The 17,352-nt window shown below is 36.3% G+C and overlaps 1 protein-coding gene across 2 annotated transcripts in view; it reads right to left on the bottom strand.

The window, feature by feature from the left end:
* Positions 1-5,682: 5,682 nt before the first annotated feature.
* The window catches only part of LOC103022409 (leucine-rich repeat transmembrane neuronal protein 4), a 168,642-nt gene continuing 156,972 nt past the window's right edge, over positions 5,683-17,352 (bottom strand). The window contains exon 3 of one of the 2 annotated variants that reach the window (XM_007237211.4): positions 5,683-6,662. In XM_007237211.4, coding sequence (XP_007237273.3) covers positions 6,450-6,662 — 213 coding nt within the window. In that variant the 3' untranslated portion in view covers positions 5,683-6,449. The remainder of the gene's footprint in view (positions 6,663-17,352) is intronic. The other variant, XM_022670746.2, reaches the window with a different exon arrangement.

Below are 17,352 nucleotides of genomic sequence, written 5' to 3'. Positions count from 1 at the left end.
GGCAGGTGATGAAGACTCTCGGTGGTCGTGGTGGTAAACGGCGTACGCAGCAGACGAGGATCAGTTTACACCCACATCCATATCCACATTCATATCCATATATAAGCCATTTATTTGTGACTGAATACTGAACAAAGGTATTTAAAAGGGGCGTTCACACTCCAGTGAAATCAGTGAAGACATTTGTCTCACATCCTCCTGGGTGATTCTCTGAGACAGACTACATTAGCAGGAAAAAAATGACATTAGTTGCAGTTTATATACAGGGGTTGGACAATGAAACTGAAACACCTGGTTTTAGGCCACAGTAATTTATTGTGGTGACGGACAGTTCTGGTGGAAACAGGAGAGTTGAGGTGCACATTGAATTCTGCCGTGATTTGGGTTCAGCCGTGGTTTTATGTTTTTTGGATACAATCCGGTTTAGCACCTGAACATCCCTTTCAGACAGCTTCCTCTTGCGTCCACAGTTAATCCTGTTGGATGTGGTTGGTCCTTCTTGGTGGTATGCTGATGTTACCCTGGATATCGTTGCTCTGTGGCTCTTGATACATCACAAAGACTTGCTGTCTTGGTCACAGATGTGCCAGCAAGACGTGCACCAACAATTTGTCCTCTTTTGAACTCTGGTATATCACCCATAATGTTGTGTTCATTGCAATATTTTGAGCAGAACTGTGCTCTTACCCTGCTAATTGAACCTTCACACTCTGCTCTTACTGATGCAATAATGTGCAATTAATGAAGATTGGCCACCAGGCTGCTCCAATTTAGCCATGAAACCTCCCACACTAAAATGACAGGTGTTTCAGTTTCATTGTCCAACCCCTGTATGTCTGATGTCAATTAAACATTAAATGTAATTCATTTTTTACACTTACTGTTCAAAAATGCATGTTGTGGTTTTTGTTTATTGAAAAGTATAGTTGCGGCACCTGATTCAGAGAATCCCCCTTCCATTGTTTTCTATAGAGACCAGTAACAGCTTACTACACACTTACTACGCACACAGTGGTGTGAAAAAGTGATTTCTTATTGTTTTGCACTCGTAATGTAAATGTTTCAGATCATTAAACAAATTTATATGTTAGTCAAAGACAACACAAGTTAACACAAAATGCAGTTTTTAAATGAAGTTTTTTATTATTAAGGGAGAAAAAATCTAAACCTCTATGGCCTCTAGAGTTTAATTTGTCTAGCCACACCCATGCCTGATTACTGCCACACCTGTTCTTCTCAATCAAAACACTTAAATAGGACCTGCCTGACAAAATGAAGTCCACCAAAAAATACTCAAAAACTAAAATTAATGCCAACATTCAAAGAACTGCAGGCCTCACTTGCCTCAGTTAAGGTCAGTGTTCATGCCTCCACCATTAGAAAGAGGCTGGGTAAAAATGGCCTACATGGCAGAGTTCCTATACGAAAACCACTGCTGAGCAAAAAGAACATTACAGTTCGTCTTAATTTTTCCAGAACGCATCTTGATGATCCCCAAGACTTTTGGAAAAACATTCTGTGGACCGATGAGACAAAAGTTAAACTCTTTGGAAGGTGTGTTTCCCAGTACATCTGGAGTAAAAGTAACACTGCATTCCGGAAAAAGAACATTATACCAACAGTAAAACATGGTGGTGGTAGTGTGATGTTCTTGGGCTGTTTTGCTGGAAGATTTGCTGTGATAAATGGAACTATGAATTCTGCTGTCTAACAAAAGATCCTGAAGGAGAATATCCGACCATCTATTCGTGACCTCAAGCTGAAACGAACTTGGGTTCTGCAGCAGGACAATGATCCAAAACTCACCAGCAAGTCCACCTCTGAATGGCTGAAGAAAAACAAAATGAAAACTTTGGAGTGGCCTAGTCAAAGTCCTGACCTGAATCCGATTGAGATGCTGTAGCATGACCTTAAAAAGGCCGTTCATGCTTGAAAACCCTCCAATGTGGCTGAATTACAACAATTCTACAAAGATGAGTGGAGCCAAAAGTCCTCCACAACGCTGTAAAATACTCACTTACCGCAAACACTTGATTGCAGTTGTTGCTGCTAAGGGTGGCCAGACCAGCTGTTAGGTTTAGGGGGGAATCACTTTTTCACACAGGGCCATGTAGGTTTGGATTTATTTTTCTTCCTTAATAATGAACACCTTCATTTAAAAACTGTAAAAACTGCATGTTGTGTTTATTTGTGTTGTCTTGGATAATATTTTTAATTAGTTTGAAATGATCTGAAACATTTAAGAGTGACAAACAGGCAAAAAAATAAGAAATCATAAAGGAGACAAACACATCTTCACACCACTGTAGACTTATATTAACCTTCTTAAACCTTCTTAACCATCTTAAAAAAAACTTTTGTAGCTTTTCTACAGTTTTTGTTGATGTGGTGGTGTTCTTTTTGCCTTGCCCGAAATGCTGCCTGATTAAGAGAAATAATTATTTTTGTTAAATACATTTTTTTAAAGAATGTTTTTGTTAGGATTCAAAGATGTTTAATAATTTACGTATTTGATTTACCTATTTAGCTTTTTTCATAAAAGTATCAAAACAGGAATTCCTTTTCCACACTGTTCTCTGTCTAACCTACTGTATTATTTCCAAGGGGTTGAATTCATACACTTGCTGCTGCATGTTAAGCAATTAGTTATATTAATTTCAGTTAATATTTCTCTTATTCTTCATGTTCATACATACAGTAACTGAGGTACACAGATCAAGGTCATCACTCTAAGTCAATCAATCGCCAATTTTCTCTATAATTGTCCAGCGTGTCGTGCAGCTTGTCATAACAGGGTGGAAGCATGTGTTTGAGGAAATGAACTGAAGCGAAAATATAAAGTAATTAAGCTGAAATATAGGATTTCTGTGTAGTCTGAAGTCTTATTAGTATTATATAAAGTAATTGTGGGGGGCAAAATGCACAGTATTCTGATATTTAATCTTTTAAAATTGATTTAATTTGTGTTGATTTAAATTTGACTTAAATTAGCTGTTTACAGAATGCTTAGGATGCTACTCCCTTCACTATAGTGTGAACGCACCACCACCACAACAACAACAGGGGGAAAATAACCCACGTACATGAAAACTTTGGTCAGTAAAGGATTACTCCACTGTTTTTCCTCCTAATATCTGTGTTTACTCAGTAGGTTTTATGTTCTTTTACTAAGTATTATATTATATTACTCTCTGTAGTAATACAGCAGATACAGATTAGTGTGAGAATCAGTGGAGTAATAGCTTAATTTGGCTCCGAGGATTGGAAAATGTGAAATGTCAGTGAAATGACTGCCTATTACAAATCATTTACAAGCAATGGCTTATGGCTAGATGACTCGATGACTTTATATCCACATGGCATCTTTTTTTCCTCCATAAAAATAAAAAAGAAACAAATATAGGAACATTAAAAACAATCCAACAGTTAAACAAACAAACAGCAAATACAGCAAAAAAAATATATATGGACACGCTATGTTTTTGGAGCAATTCACATGGTATATGACCCTTTTACCAAGTAACTTTTTCTCATCTCACCTTGAATAATTGAATTTGGGTAGCTCATTCTGTGTAATGCACTCATGACAGGCTTGATGGGCCTTGAGCCTCCCTGGCTGGCAGCCTCATTAGAGGAAGCTGAAAGGAACTCTTTTGAGCTCGGCTAAACTTTAATTTGTTCAGCGATTCCGTCTCTCATTGCTCTGTTTCCCCCTCAATTCGACTTAATGAACACTTCTTATTTAATTACTTACTCTGGGAAAATGCCAACATTCATTTATCAAAATGTGTACACGCGATACAGCTGAGTCAATGCCAGCAATAATGGTTATTAATCATGGCCGAGCCCTTCAGCTTTAGCATCATGTACGCAACCGTGTCACAAACAGATGATAAAGTTAACCCTTACAAGGTGCAGTTTTCATAGATATATTTACTCACATATTAAGTCCTAGCTCATTAAAACCAGCAGAGAAATTCTATCAGTGTTTAATTTTCAACTTTTTTGAGAAATAGAAATATGACCCGACTCCAAAAACATTGAGACGCTGTGTAAAATGTATAAATAAATGTCAATAAAAATAAAACGCAGTGTCTCAGACAAATCTCAAACCCTGTTTTCCACTTCACTTTCCACTGCCTCAGTCGATGTTAAATGAGCTTTGACCCAAAGAGGGTGGTGTAGTTTATGGACGGTGTTGAGATACAGGGGTTAAACAATGAAACTGAAACACCTGTCATTTTAGTGTGGGAGGTTTCATGGCTAAATTGGAGCAGCCTGGTGTCCAATCTTCATTAATTGCACATTATTGCACCAGTAAGAGCAGAGTGTGAAGGTTCAATTAGCAGGGTAAGAGCACAGTTCTGCTCAAAATATTGCAATGAACACAACATTATGGGTGACATACCAGAGTTCAAAACAGGACAAATGGTTGGTGCACGTCTTGCTGGAGCATCTGTGACCAAGACAGCAAGTCTTTGTGATGTATCAAGAGCCACGATATCCAGGGTAATGTCAGCATACCACCAAGAAGGACGAACCACATCCAACAGGATTAACTGTGGACGCTGTAAGAGGAAGCTGTCTGAAAGGGATGTTCGGGTGCTAACCCGGATTGTATCCAAAAAACATAAACCTCAACTCTCCTGTTTCCACCAGAACTGTCTGTCAGAACAATAGATTATTGTGGTCTAAAACCAGGTGTTTCAGTTTCATTCTACAACCCCTGTATATCTTCTTTTTTGTATGATCCAGCTTTATTATTGCATTATTGGATCAAAGCACTGTGAACTGTTATAGTTCACACACAGTAATGATTTCTGTAAATTTTTCTGAGCTCATGAATCAGAAAATTGCCCATCAGCCTTATCTATTGTGCACAGTTATTTCTCCACATTCTGTGAATCATTTGATGACATAATGTGCTCTAAATGGTAGAATATATTAGGTTTTGTAATTTAACATTGGGGACTACTTTTCTGAAATTGTTCAACAATTTTTAAATGCAGGTTTTGGCAGATTGGTGAAGCGCTACCAATCTTTGGGCATCTTTGCGAGCCTTCATCTCTCTCTAATGTTCTTGTTCTACACTGAAAAAAATGATGAGTAAAATTTACTTAAAAAATGTTTGCATCTTTCTGCATTTGCTTTTTTTAAGTAAATTTAATTTCAGATAAATATAAGTAACTTCAACACGGTTTCAAGACTAAAATATTAAATAGAGTAAATAAGTGAACTAAACTTCAGTCAATCATTTCTTTTAGTAAACTTTACTTCATTTATTTTTGCTGAATCAATCCTTTCTTTTAGTAACATTTACTTAACTTCTGCATACAATATTACCTAATTACAATTACTTAAAATAAAAATCATTTATGTTACATAATCTATTATAATTCCTGAAACCCACATATTACACAAGCCATCAATGTGTTAAAATATTTAAATTTCAGTAATATTGTATAAATGAAGTAATTGTAATTAGGTAATATTGTATGCAGAAATTAGGATTATTTCAGCAAAAATAAATGAAGTAAAGTTTAGTAAAAGAAAGGATTGACTGAAGTTCAGTTCACTTATTTACTCTATGTAAAATTTAAGTCTTGAAACTGAGTTGAAGTTACTTAAATTTACATGAAATTAAATTAACTTAAAAAAAAGCAAATGCAGAAAGATGTGAAACGTTTTTAAGTACATTTTACGCATAGTTTTTTCAGTGTACCCTTCATGTTTCAGATGCTAATTTCTTATATTGCAGCTGTTTTTTGTTAGTAACATTTTTAATTTTCTAACTTTTTTGTGATGTGTTCCTGCCAATATGTCCTTGATGAGTTAATGAGTTTTTTTAAGGAATTGGTAAAATGCCTCATTTTGTTCATTTGAAATGTGTCCTACTGTATGTTATATTGTGGATAAAATATGGGTATATGGGAAATTTGGAAATTATTGCATCCTATATTTTACACTGTCTCAACTTATTAGGAATTGAGGTTGTATTTTTGGGGTTATACTTTATTATTTCAGTCTTGAACTAAAAAGCTGTCAGTGTGTGTGCAGTTGTATTTTTAAAAGAGAATTTGGTAGAAATGACTCTAGTAATAACTGGACCTGTAAGGGTTAACCAAAGGTGAAGAGAGGTTTAGGGCTGGGGAGAAAACACTTTATCACTCCATCAAATCTCATTGTGCGAATGGACAAATCTCCACTCCACACACACACACCAGGAAAGCCTCAGTGTATCCTCTCAAGGATTATGAATAATATTTTCAATTTCACTTCTTCTCTGGCCCACATCCACACATTCCCCACAGAGTCAGTGCAGTGCGGTCCGCTCCGGGGACGGAGCAGTGAGTCCTCCGGTGATGTCCACTGAGAACCGGGGGGAGGACACGGGGAGAGGAGGGAGAGGGGAGGGCTGTGTGGGCGTGCGAGTCTTTTCCCAGGTGGGCTCACTGTGGCAGGCTGATACAGGGAGCTGCAGGCATGGAGGGGAGGAGGCTGGAGTTGGGGGCGATGCTGCGTTCTCGTGCCCCCCGCCCCTCCACGGCCTGGGCTGAGGGGTCGTAGCCCATGCTGATGTGCAGAGGCTGGTGGGCCTGGCAGTAGTCCACGAGGGGCTGCTCGTACCTATAGAATGGCAAACGGCTCATCTGCTGAGATGCCTGAGGGAGGAAGAAAGCGAGAGAGGAAGAGAAAGAGAGAGAGAGAGAGAGAGAGAGAGAGGTTTTTTTTTACTTATAGAGATAATTCATACAGTGATTTGCTCTATTAAATCAGTCTGTCATATATAAGCTATATGCTTTTAAAATATTGATAACACATAAAAGTTCATTGTCAATAAAAATTCTAAATAGAACATTTGAGAGAGTAATTAGAGTACAATAGATTCACACAAATGAGAAATAACTGTAAAGATATTTTACTAAATAGAGAACATTAGCTTCAACACAATGAAATAACAGCCAGATAAAAAGTTTCTTACAAAGAGAAAAACACAGACATTTCAAATAACGGAAAGGAAAGGATTAAATATACACTGAAAAAAAAAATGATGCGTAAAATTTACTTAAAAAAAGGTTTCACAACTTTCTGCATTTGCTTTTTTTTTCAGATAAATGTTAGTAACTTCAACTTTAGTCAGTCCTTTCTTTTAGTAAACTTTACTTAATTTCTGCATACAATGTTACATAATTACAATTACTTCATTTATACCATATTACTCAAATCATTTATGATACATAATATATTATAATTCCTGACATTTAAATATTTGTAGTTAAAACACACATATAACACAAAGATGGCATGTAATAGATTATTTTTAGTATACTATTATATTACATGCCATCCATGTGTTGAGACAATGAGACTCTGTTTATAAAATACATCTTTGAGATTATGTAAACATTTGAATGTGTTTTAACTAAAGTTATATATAATAAAATTGTATAAATTAAGTAATTGTAATTAGGTAATATTGTATATTGTAGAAATTAAGTAAAGGTTACTAAAGGGTCAGTTCACTTATTTACTCTATGTAACATTTAAATCTTGAAACCGGGTTGAAGTTACTTAAATTTATCTGAAATTAAATTGACTTAAAAAAAAAATGCAGAAAGATGCAAAACGTTTTTTATGTAAATTTTACGCATATTTTTTTCAGTGTTTTTACAGGTAATTAAAATGCAATCACATATTAATTAGGAGATTTTGCATTATACGATATTGCACTATAGAACGCATGGCAACTGCTTTCTCCAAACACTAATAGCCACATACTAAACATTCACAGAAAATTATAAATAATAAAGTCATTAAAGGCACATGGCATAGGCATTGAATCAAATGCAATACGTCCAGGTCAGCATTATAACACCATAATATTACCTTTTGTAATGTAATTTTGCAGTAATATAACCAGCTTCAATTATTATTTGTACATTTTTAGAAATGATGATAATGTAATGATGGTAATGGCATAACTAATTAATAGTATTGTAGCGTCCAGCTGGATGTTGAAAGAAGGACAGAGAAGGCAGTTTAAGTCGCTTTATTGCAAACTTAAAACATTGCTCACACACACACACACTCACAGAGACCCGTGTTTTCCTGCCCTGCTCCTCCCCCTGCTCTCCCCCAGTCACAAGCCCAACACAACCTAAACACAACAGTGCATTTAACAGTGAAACAGAACATCACTGCAGATTCGCTACAGGAATATGATTAAGGAATGTCTTGGCTTTATATTTTTTGGTCATTGTCATGCTGGAAGACCCATCCATGACCCATTTTCAGTGTTCAGGCTGAGCCTAGTAGGTTCCCATTCAATATTTGATGGTACAAGGCCCCTTTCATCAGCCCATGATCATGGTGGTTGAGAGGTTTGAACAGATCAGACTGATTCTGTGAGAAAGGTCTTTTATACACACAATGAGGTGAGATTTAAAAAAAAAAAATGTTGTCTTAAAGGTATAGGACTAATTTGGGTGCTGCATGGGCCTATAACAGATCTGTGGGGGGTCAATATTCCTGCTGGTTGGTAGGGGATCAAATACTTATTTCATTTAACCAAATACAAATGTATTTATGTTATTTATATATGTTTTATGTATTCTGCCTTTTTCTATATAAATAAACATAACATAAACATTGTAGACATATATATATATATATACGTATGTGTGTGTGTGTGTGTGTGTGTGTGTGTGTGTGTGTGTGTATTGTGAGTAATCAGGATGAGTGCTTCAGTTAATGAACAGCCTTGACTTGGGTCATGCCTGCCCAATCAAAATCTCAATGGGGTCCTACAATTCAGAACATTCTAATAAATGCATTCAGCTCATTTAAGTTGCACACACACACACACACACACACACACACCTGTATAATCTCTGTAGATAAATATTACCAATTGAATAGGACTTGATGCTAGATGTGAGCTGGAGGGGCATAAATAAATGAATGATTGTCATTGAATGCAGTCAAATCCTCACATCCAAAGGTATTAATATATTTTAATACTCTTAATTTCAGGAGAAACCCTGAATGAGCAGGTGTCCCAATACTTTTGTCCATCTCTGTCTGTGTGTGTGATATTTAGATGCTCATTGGTTGGTGACGATATCTGAAACGCAGCAATAGCAGAAAACAGCGAACACACACAGCAACATATCGGCTAACACTCCCTCTCAGCAGTCTGCACACACAGCCCGGGCGGGCGGCTGGCCGGACCCCCGCTCCGCCGATGTGCTGCTGATTTATATGCACGGCCAGGCCTGCAGGGAGAGAACGTACATACCACTGCCTTTATTCTCTTAAATGGAGGGCCTGACTCCATTAAGCAGAGACTGCTTATTACATTACAGCCACTTTGCTGATACCATGCCCCCCTCCCCCCTCCCTCCACGCTTCTTTGCTACTTTGCATTACCTACAATTAAGTGATAATTACTCAATATTAAGGTTCCGACCACTTCCGAACTTGCTGTGATAATATTAGGGAAATTCATGGAGAAAGTTCATAGGCAGAATGCATTATGCTGAATGTGAATTGGAGAAAGTCGGTGCTAAGTTGACAAAATGATTCATCATTTTAGTTGCTTTTGTATTACTAAGTCTTTGATTCATCACTTAAATGTAATTAGTAGATTAAAATGTCAATTTGCAACTTTCCAATATTCATTTTGAATCTAATGTTTTCCAGACATCCCACCTCTCCTGCAGCAGCTGTGATTCTCCCACACATTGCTTCCTGTGAATCATATGAATACATTTGCTCAATTCTTTAGAATGATCAAGCAGGACAGAGTTGAGTGTGTGGAACACAGAAAGCGTCCTGATTGGGCTTTCCAGTGTGCTTTGTGGGCAGGATTTATACTCAACTCATCTCTTTATATTGTATCAGTTCAGTATTGCGGCTCAATCAAAGACAGTTCAATCCAAGGGAATATACTGTAACTGCCTGTATTGCCCATGTTTATAAATTACAGGGTTGAAATGTCAGAATATTATGACCACTTCCTTGTTTGTAAACTCACTGTCCATATTATCCATAATTATAGACTGTAGATGAGTTCTGAATCTGTTTCTCTGCATACTTTATTACCATCCTCACTTCACCCTTTTCTTCAAGAGAAACCCCCACAGAACAGCTATTATTATTATTAATTGGGTGGCGGGTCATTATTCTCAGCACTGCAGTGATTAGCACTGATTAGCTGATTGTTGGACGAGTGGATTTGATACAGCAGTGCTGCTGGAGTTTTTAAACACTGTGCTACACTCTACACTATTAGATACTCATAGATAAAGTAAAGTCAGAGACAGAAGCTTTAAACGTTATCAATGAATCATTTTTGGTGATGTGTTTAAAAACTCCAGCAGCACTGCTGTAGTGTATATAATACAATGCAATAAAACTCTTAAATCATCTGTCATATCCGCTGTTGGTGCCACCAAAACATACAACCAGACTCTGAAAGTATACCCTGCAGTTATATCTGACTATATCTTTGACTTCCAAGGGTTAAAAAAATGAAAAGAGGATCTGTGAGATGTCTGTTCTGATAACATTTTAAACAATAGTCGTGTAGAGGGGTTACCTAAGGGCTAATTTCAATTATGTGTTTTAATGTCTGCAATTAAAACTAAGGAATAGTTTCCTTCGAGCAGTTAAAGTAGATGAAGAGGTGCCTTTCAACCGCCTTGGGGAGCGCAAAGAGCTGAGCAGCATATCTATTGGGATCGATTGGCAAATCTCTTGCCATCTGCAAGCTATCTAAACCAGCCCCACACAAATCATGGGCTCTAATTATCTAAAAATCACTCTGCTAGACACATGGGAACACCACACAGGGATGTGGAGCATATTCCATCAGATCCAAGTTGGAATTCTGCTGGTGTGCAGCATTAGCTGCAGTGAACAGAAGCCAGACGTTTATGGTGAAAGCTTGTCAGAATAAATCCCTCAACCATCTCCCCAAAACAATGACCACATCCAAGAAATGCTTAGAAAGGTCAACCCAGTTCCTAAAAGAGTTAAAAAAGTGGTGTCAAATTTGAATAAAGTGCTATGATTTGCAAATCTCACAGTCTCATATTCCTACATAAAACAGAAATACAAATCAGATGTTGAAAAAGAGACATTTAGCTATTCCTTTAAATAAAAAAAAAACTCTTTTAGAACTTGATGCAGCAACACATCACGTTTTCGGAGGAGGCAACAAAGAGCTGAAAATTTCAATGGTACTAAATGGCAATAAAAAATATGCAATAGTAGCTGAGTATAAAAAAACACTTTAAAGAGTCTCTCAGAACAAATATAGAGATATAGAGATATTAATCTTTGACTAATGTACTTTTTAAGCTGTTTTAAACCTGTTAATCTTTCTCAACTACACTGTCTGGCCAAAAATAATAATAATAATAAATAAACGGCACAAAAAAGATTTATTTCAATCCAGTGTTGCATTCATTTTTCACCAAGATCTTGCAGCAGCATTGATGATGGTAGAGTCTGACCACTGCTCAAAGCAGCTCTTCTCCATCCAGCACATCCCAAAGATTCTCTGACTCTCTGATCTGGACTCTGTGGTGAACAATCCATGTGTGAAAATGATGATCTCATGCTCCCTGAATCACTCTTTCACAATTCCAGCTCCATGAATCCTGACATTGTGATCTTGGAATATGGTCGTGATATCAGGGAAGAAAAAATCCATTGATGGAATAACCTGGTCTATATTCAGTATATTCATTGTTTTAGTCAAGTGCAGATAGAGGATTGGATCTGCCAATATTTGCCAGAAAAGTAATCGTAGAGGCAACATTACTCTCAGTCTTGGACTACGCTGATGTAGTTTATTCACATGCGACCACCAGTGACCTGAAACCTCAGGATTCAGAGGTCTATCTTTCTGCTCTAAGGTTCATTACTAGTGAAAATGACACTACTCTCCACTGCAGACTGGACTTCACTAGCAGCTTGACAGGAAGCACACTGGCTAAGATTTATATATAACTTGCTCTCTTTGGCCGTATGTCCTCTTATATCTCATCCATGATTATTATAAACAACAAAATACATATCAGACTACAGTGCAGCAGTGAGCTGGAATTCACTACACCACACTGTAAACCATTTAATAAGTTTAAACTTTTTGGTACCACTTTAAAATAAGACTACCCTTATAAAGGGTTTATAAATGGTTTATAAATTACATTATTAAGTATTGCTAATTATGTTGTAAATGCCTTAAAACCATTGATATGCAGTTAAACACATTAATTAAAAAGGCAACAGTGATCCGTTGTTTGCTTAGTCATTTACTTCAACTAAGTCACTTAATTTATAGTAAATAGTTAAACATAATTACAAGTATGTTAATATAAGAAGTTTAATTGCTGATTGATGGAAAACACAAAGTAAGATCAGTATCTAGAAAGATCTGACGTTTGACAGTAGAAATGAGGGTGAAATCACTATTTTGCCTTTTTTTAACTCACTTTTGTAATTTCTGTTTATGTTGTTAGCATTTATTAAGTGCTTATTAATGAGTTTTAAAGTATTTGCAGCCTAATTAATAACCATTAATAATCTCCTTTATAAAGGTAGTCTTATTTTAAAGTTGTACCAACATGTCACATCTAACCACCCTCAGACAGCTGGTACCTGTTTTATCTTTTATCATTTTATGAAATTTCTGCTTGTTTTTTATATTCTTAGCGTAATTTTAAGTTGCTTCATTTTTTCAGTCTTCTGTTCTTTTTAATTGTTTGTTATTTAGTGTATTATTTTAATTTAACTTTAATTCTTCCTAATCACATTGTTGGTTGGATTTTAATGCTTTAACCATTTCATTTGAATTGTTTTGTTCATACATTTTGTTATTTGCATTGAAAATTAGGGTCACCCTTAATGTATTCCTTCGTGAAAGTAAAGTCTGATTAGTTGACTGATTGATTGATTGATTGATTGATTGATTGACTGATTGATTCATTGGCTTTCCACTGGGATGTGCAAAGGCAGATAAAAGAGTGACAGAGCTTAAGAAATCATCTGAGCTGAACTCCTATGTTGGCCTATGCTACAAGTAGCAGTGGACCGCTTACTAACACTTGTTTCTCTTTTCAGGTACCAACCTCATAAAACATGGGTCAAACCCCAAGTGACTTGCAGCTGTAATCGCAGCAAAAGGTGGAGCTACAAAGTATTAAGGCAAGGGGGCCGAATAATATTGTACGCCCCACTTTTCAGTTTTTTATTTAAAAAAAAAAAGTTAAAAATATCCAATAAATTTTGTTCTCCTTTACAATTGTGTCCCACTTGTTGTTGATTCTTCACAAAAAAAAATGTTATTCTATTTCATATCTTTATGTTTGAAGCCTGAAATGTGGCAAAAAGTTTAAAAAGTTCAAGGGGGCTGAATACTTTTGCAAGGCACTGTAGTTACAGTTTACACAGCGTCCCGACTGGTCCCGGCCAGCGGTCGGTATGTTTATGCTTCCGGGAGCTGGTGTGCCCTAAATGACAACATGCAATGCAAATGTGTTTTGCAGGGGGTCCACATTAAGAAGAAGCAGCACACGAATTGCCACTGGAACAACTGGTTTCAGGCTACGTTTGCCTAATTAGTAAGATAGGGAAGGGAAAACAGGGGGAAACGGTGCCGCTGTAGCATTTAAATAAGCTTATGGCTCCATTGTGTTGAACAAATTGCCCGCTTTGCATGTTTACTGCTATTACAGGAAAGGAGGGGGCTGTGCCGTGAGCGCTGTCGGAAGCTGTTCTGTAATGTTTTGTTTAGTTCTAATTTTTTTTGCACATGCTATTATGCACTGCCATCATAATTATGATTTGGCAATTCAACACAAACCTGAATTGGCGTCGTAAAGCCTGGACTCCACATTCATCTGGGGAATTATCATGTTGCATTATGCACACGGATGCAGCGCAGTTCTTAAAGAGGATACAAAAATCCACTTGCTGAACATTGTTTAACCCTTAAACTGCACTTTAAACTTATCACCTGCACAAATGCTTGCTTAATGTGATAGAAAGGATGTCTCAGTCTGAAGTAGCTATGCTGTGGACTCTGGACTGAAATGTAATGGCGCATCATATGAAGCATTTGAAGAAAATCACAGTCTAGAATATTATCTGTATATAAAGTATACACTGTAAGCCCTGATAAGTTGAATTTACTTAAAAAATTTGAGGAAAACGGTTGCCTGAAAAAATTTAAGTACTAGGTAATAAAAACCTAAGTTAGCATAACGTAGAACATCAAGTTATTACAACTAAAAGAAAAAGTTGATTTAACTTTTTTTTATTTTTGTTATACTGTAAAACAGGAAAAATTTAGTTTACTTAAAAAAGTTAAGTAATGGGGAATGAAAACTTAAGTTAGAACAACTTAGAACTTTAAATTATTACAACTAAAGGGGAACTTTTATTTTCCTTATAATGTAAGACCGGATAAGTTAAGTTTACTTAACTGTTTTAAGGCAGCCAGTTTGCTCAATTTTTAAGTAATAAAAAAGCTAGCATAAATTAAATCATCAAGCTATTACTGCTAAAGAGGAACTTGATTTATTTGTAAGGTAGCCCCGGGGGGAATCACTACACACAGATGGTGAGTGTTAGTCAGAAACGGTTGGACACACCCAGTGTGCAAATAGGTTGTGACAGAAGTCAATGGAAAAGAAGCTGCCAATGGCAACAGAATAAACTCAGTTATTATTATAAGTTGTTTCAACTCAAAGATCTCAGTTTTAATGTATATGTGCCCACAAATGTTCAGCTAACTCAAAATATTTGAGTATTGTTTAGAAATCTCCAATTTTATGTAAAACAGATTTAAATCATTTGAGTTCAAACAACATATAGGTTTATAGTATATACGTATAAAAATATTTTACTGAAAAATGTACAAATTTTCTGTAGAGACATGGAAATATGTAAAATACTTTATTCTCCTTTTTAACCCTCCTATTATGTTCATTTGTGAGGAACAGCAATAGTGTTCCAGGGTTAATTTGACCCGGTCTATGCTTAATTATTCAAAAGATGCCTGAAACCAAAAAAAAACCTTAAAAGCTGTGTAAATATTTTTTTTTTACTAACTGTCAGGTCTTAGCCCTGTCTCGTGTCTCTGTGTGTCTGTATTCCCTGTTTGTTTATCATTATCATCGCTCATTTGTTATTGGTTATTTGTGTATCTTTGTTTCATGTTACTTGTTCCTTGTTTTCTTGTTATTTATTTATTAAATTATTATTTATTTTCACCCTACCTGCACTTGTGTCCGCCTCCTCGTCTCCCTGCCTGGGTCATTCGTGACACTAACTCCATTACTAATTATTCTATCAATATTTAGTGCAATTTTTAGTGTTCCATACCTCTAACAGGTAATGCTTAAATTAGGATAATTCACTTGTTTTTCATATAAAAATACATGTTCAACCTTTTTTAATGTTTCACTACTTTATTACTTATAAAACAATAGTTTTACATAACATTGAAACATAACTTTGCAATTTTGTTCTAGTTTTTGTAGTTTTTGCAGAGATTGGTTGCAAATACGTGAGATGAACCATTTTCATATTATATGTTGATTACACTAATTAAAATATAAAGGCAAGCAGAAGAAGTTTCATACTGAAAAAATACTTTTAACTAATTTTCCTAGATCTTCAAACTTTAAAACAGGTCAAATTGACCCGGAACATAACTGCAGGGTTAAATTGAAAGAAATATCCCGGACAAAAATGTATTTCTATATTTAATATTTAATATAGGTGTTTACCTGCTTATCTCCATTCACTCCCATTCATAAAGAACACAATCATGGGCTCCCTACAATGTTTTACAGCCATCTGCTGATATAATAATAAAAATAGAAAGTGGGCAGGCCTCCCATAAATGGTTCTGGCCATGCAGAAGATAAAATGGTTGGTCACATGTTATTTTTTTCTTCTATTTGATCCCAATGTGATTGGCTGTAGGTATAATCTCCGCTTTTGAGTCACAGTCGCAAACTGGTCTAGATATAAAACCTGCTGTGCATCTTTGATTCGTTAGTAAGCACTCAGTGAAGCGTCTTTCAGCAGTTCACACTATGAAACTAAGTAGGCATATACATATCATTGCATAGTGTGAACCAACCAGTCATAAACAGCAGCGTTTACATAGAGGACAGTGGGGCAAAAACACGTGAGACTTGTTTCAGGCTCAGCTCCAGACTGATTTTCGTTTTATTTTTGTATGCAATTACCCAATTACTTTAGATTATTATGGCAAACCGAGAACAATATGTCTTAAATTTAAATGGTTTTAATGGTTTAGCAAGTTTGCATTATCCTGCATGGTCCTGTGAGCAGCTGAAAACAGCAGCTCTGAGCTGCAGCTATCGACCTTGCCCAATCCGTATTTGCGCTGCCTTGTCAATCCTATTTTCCTCTTTAATGGACTGTCTGAGTGACCATTTGGAATACAATTGAGCAATCAATTTTCCATAAATGTAAATGGGATTAAAGTTTAAGCACAGCCTGCCGACTTAAGTTGGACTAAAGCTCCAAAAATTCCTATTCTCTGCCAAACGAATGCAGAGGGACGAGTAAACAGAGACAGGAAAAAAACACCAGCAGAGACAGAGACAGAGCTGAGCGTATGTATGTTGGGGGGGGGGGGGGGGGGTTTCGTGGGTGATAGTAACTGCATTTATGATTGCATTTTCCACTGAAGTGCCTCCACTACAATACCCCTCCTCCGTCTGAAAATAGGATTAAATACACGTCGGAGTGATGAATATTTAAAAAATAAAAGGCTTTTTGGCTCCATATCCCTGGTGTCCATCCTGGTTTAATCAGGAATATTGGGCGCTGGCAGGCCGGCCACTGTGGTCAAAGCTTTTAAAAGATGTGACTCATAGGCTGCTCTGCCTGGGCCTCCGCCAGTATTCTGTGTTAAGAGCTGAGTGCAGAAAGTGTAGAAATGCACAGAGCCAAGTCACTGCATAGATCCAACTGCTGGAAGAGAAAATCTCTAAAGACGGAGAAAATGAAGAAAGAAACCCAGAGAAATCCATTTCAGAACATATAGTTATGGTCAGACGGTTACATGCTCACATGAAGGACATGAATTTCACTGCAATAGTGAGCTTGAGTATTGATTTATTGCATCTAAACTTTTCATAATACACTGTAAGTCTAAATAAGTTGAATTTACTTCAAAAAATTGAGGAAACCGGTTGCCTTAAAAACGTTAAGTAATGGATAGTGAAAATTTAAGTTAGCATAACTTAGAACATCACGTTATTACAACTAAAGTGGAAGTTGATTTAACTTTTTTTTTTT

The sequence above is a fragment of the Astyanax mexicanus genome, chromosome 12, assembly GCF_023375975.1.
Source record: "Astyanax mexicanus isolate ESR-SI-001 chromosome 12, AstMex3_surface, whole genome shotgun sequence".
Classification (NCBI taxonomy): Eukaryota; Metazoa; Chordata; class Actinopteri; order Characiformes; family Acestrorhamphidae; genus Astyanax; species Astyanax mexicanus.
This window is presented reverse-complemented; position numbering and strand designations above follow the sequence as displayed.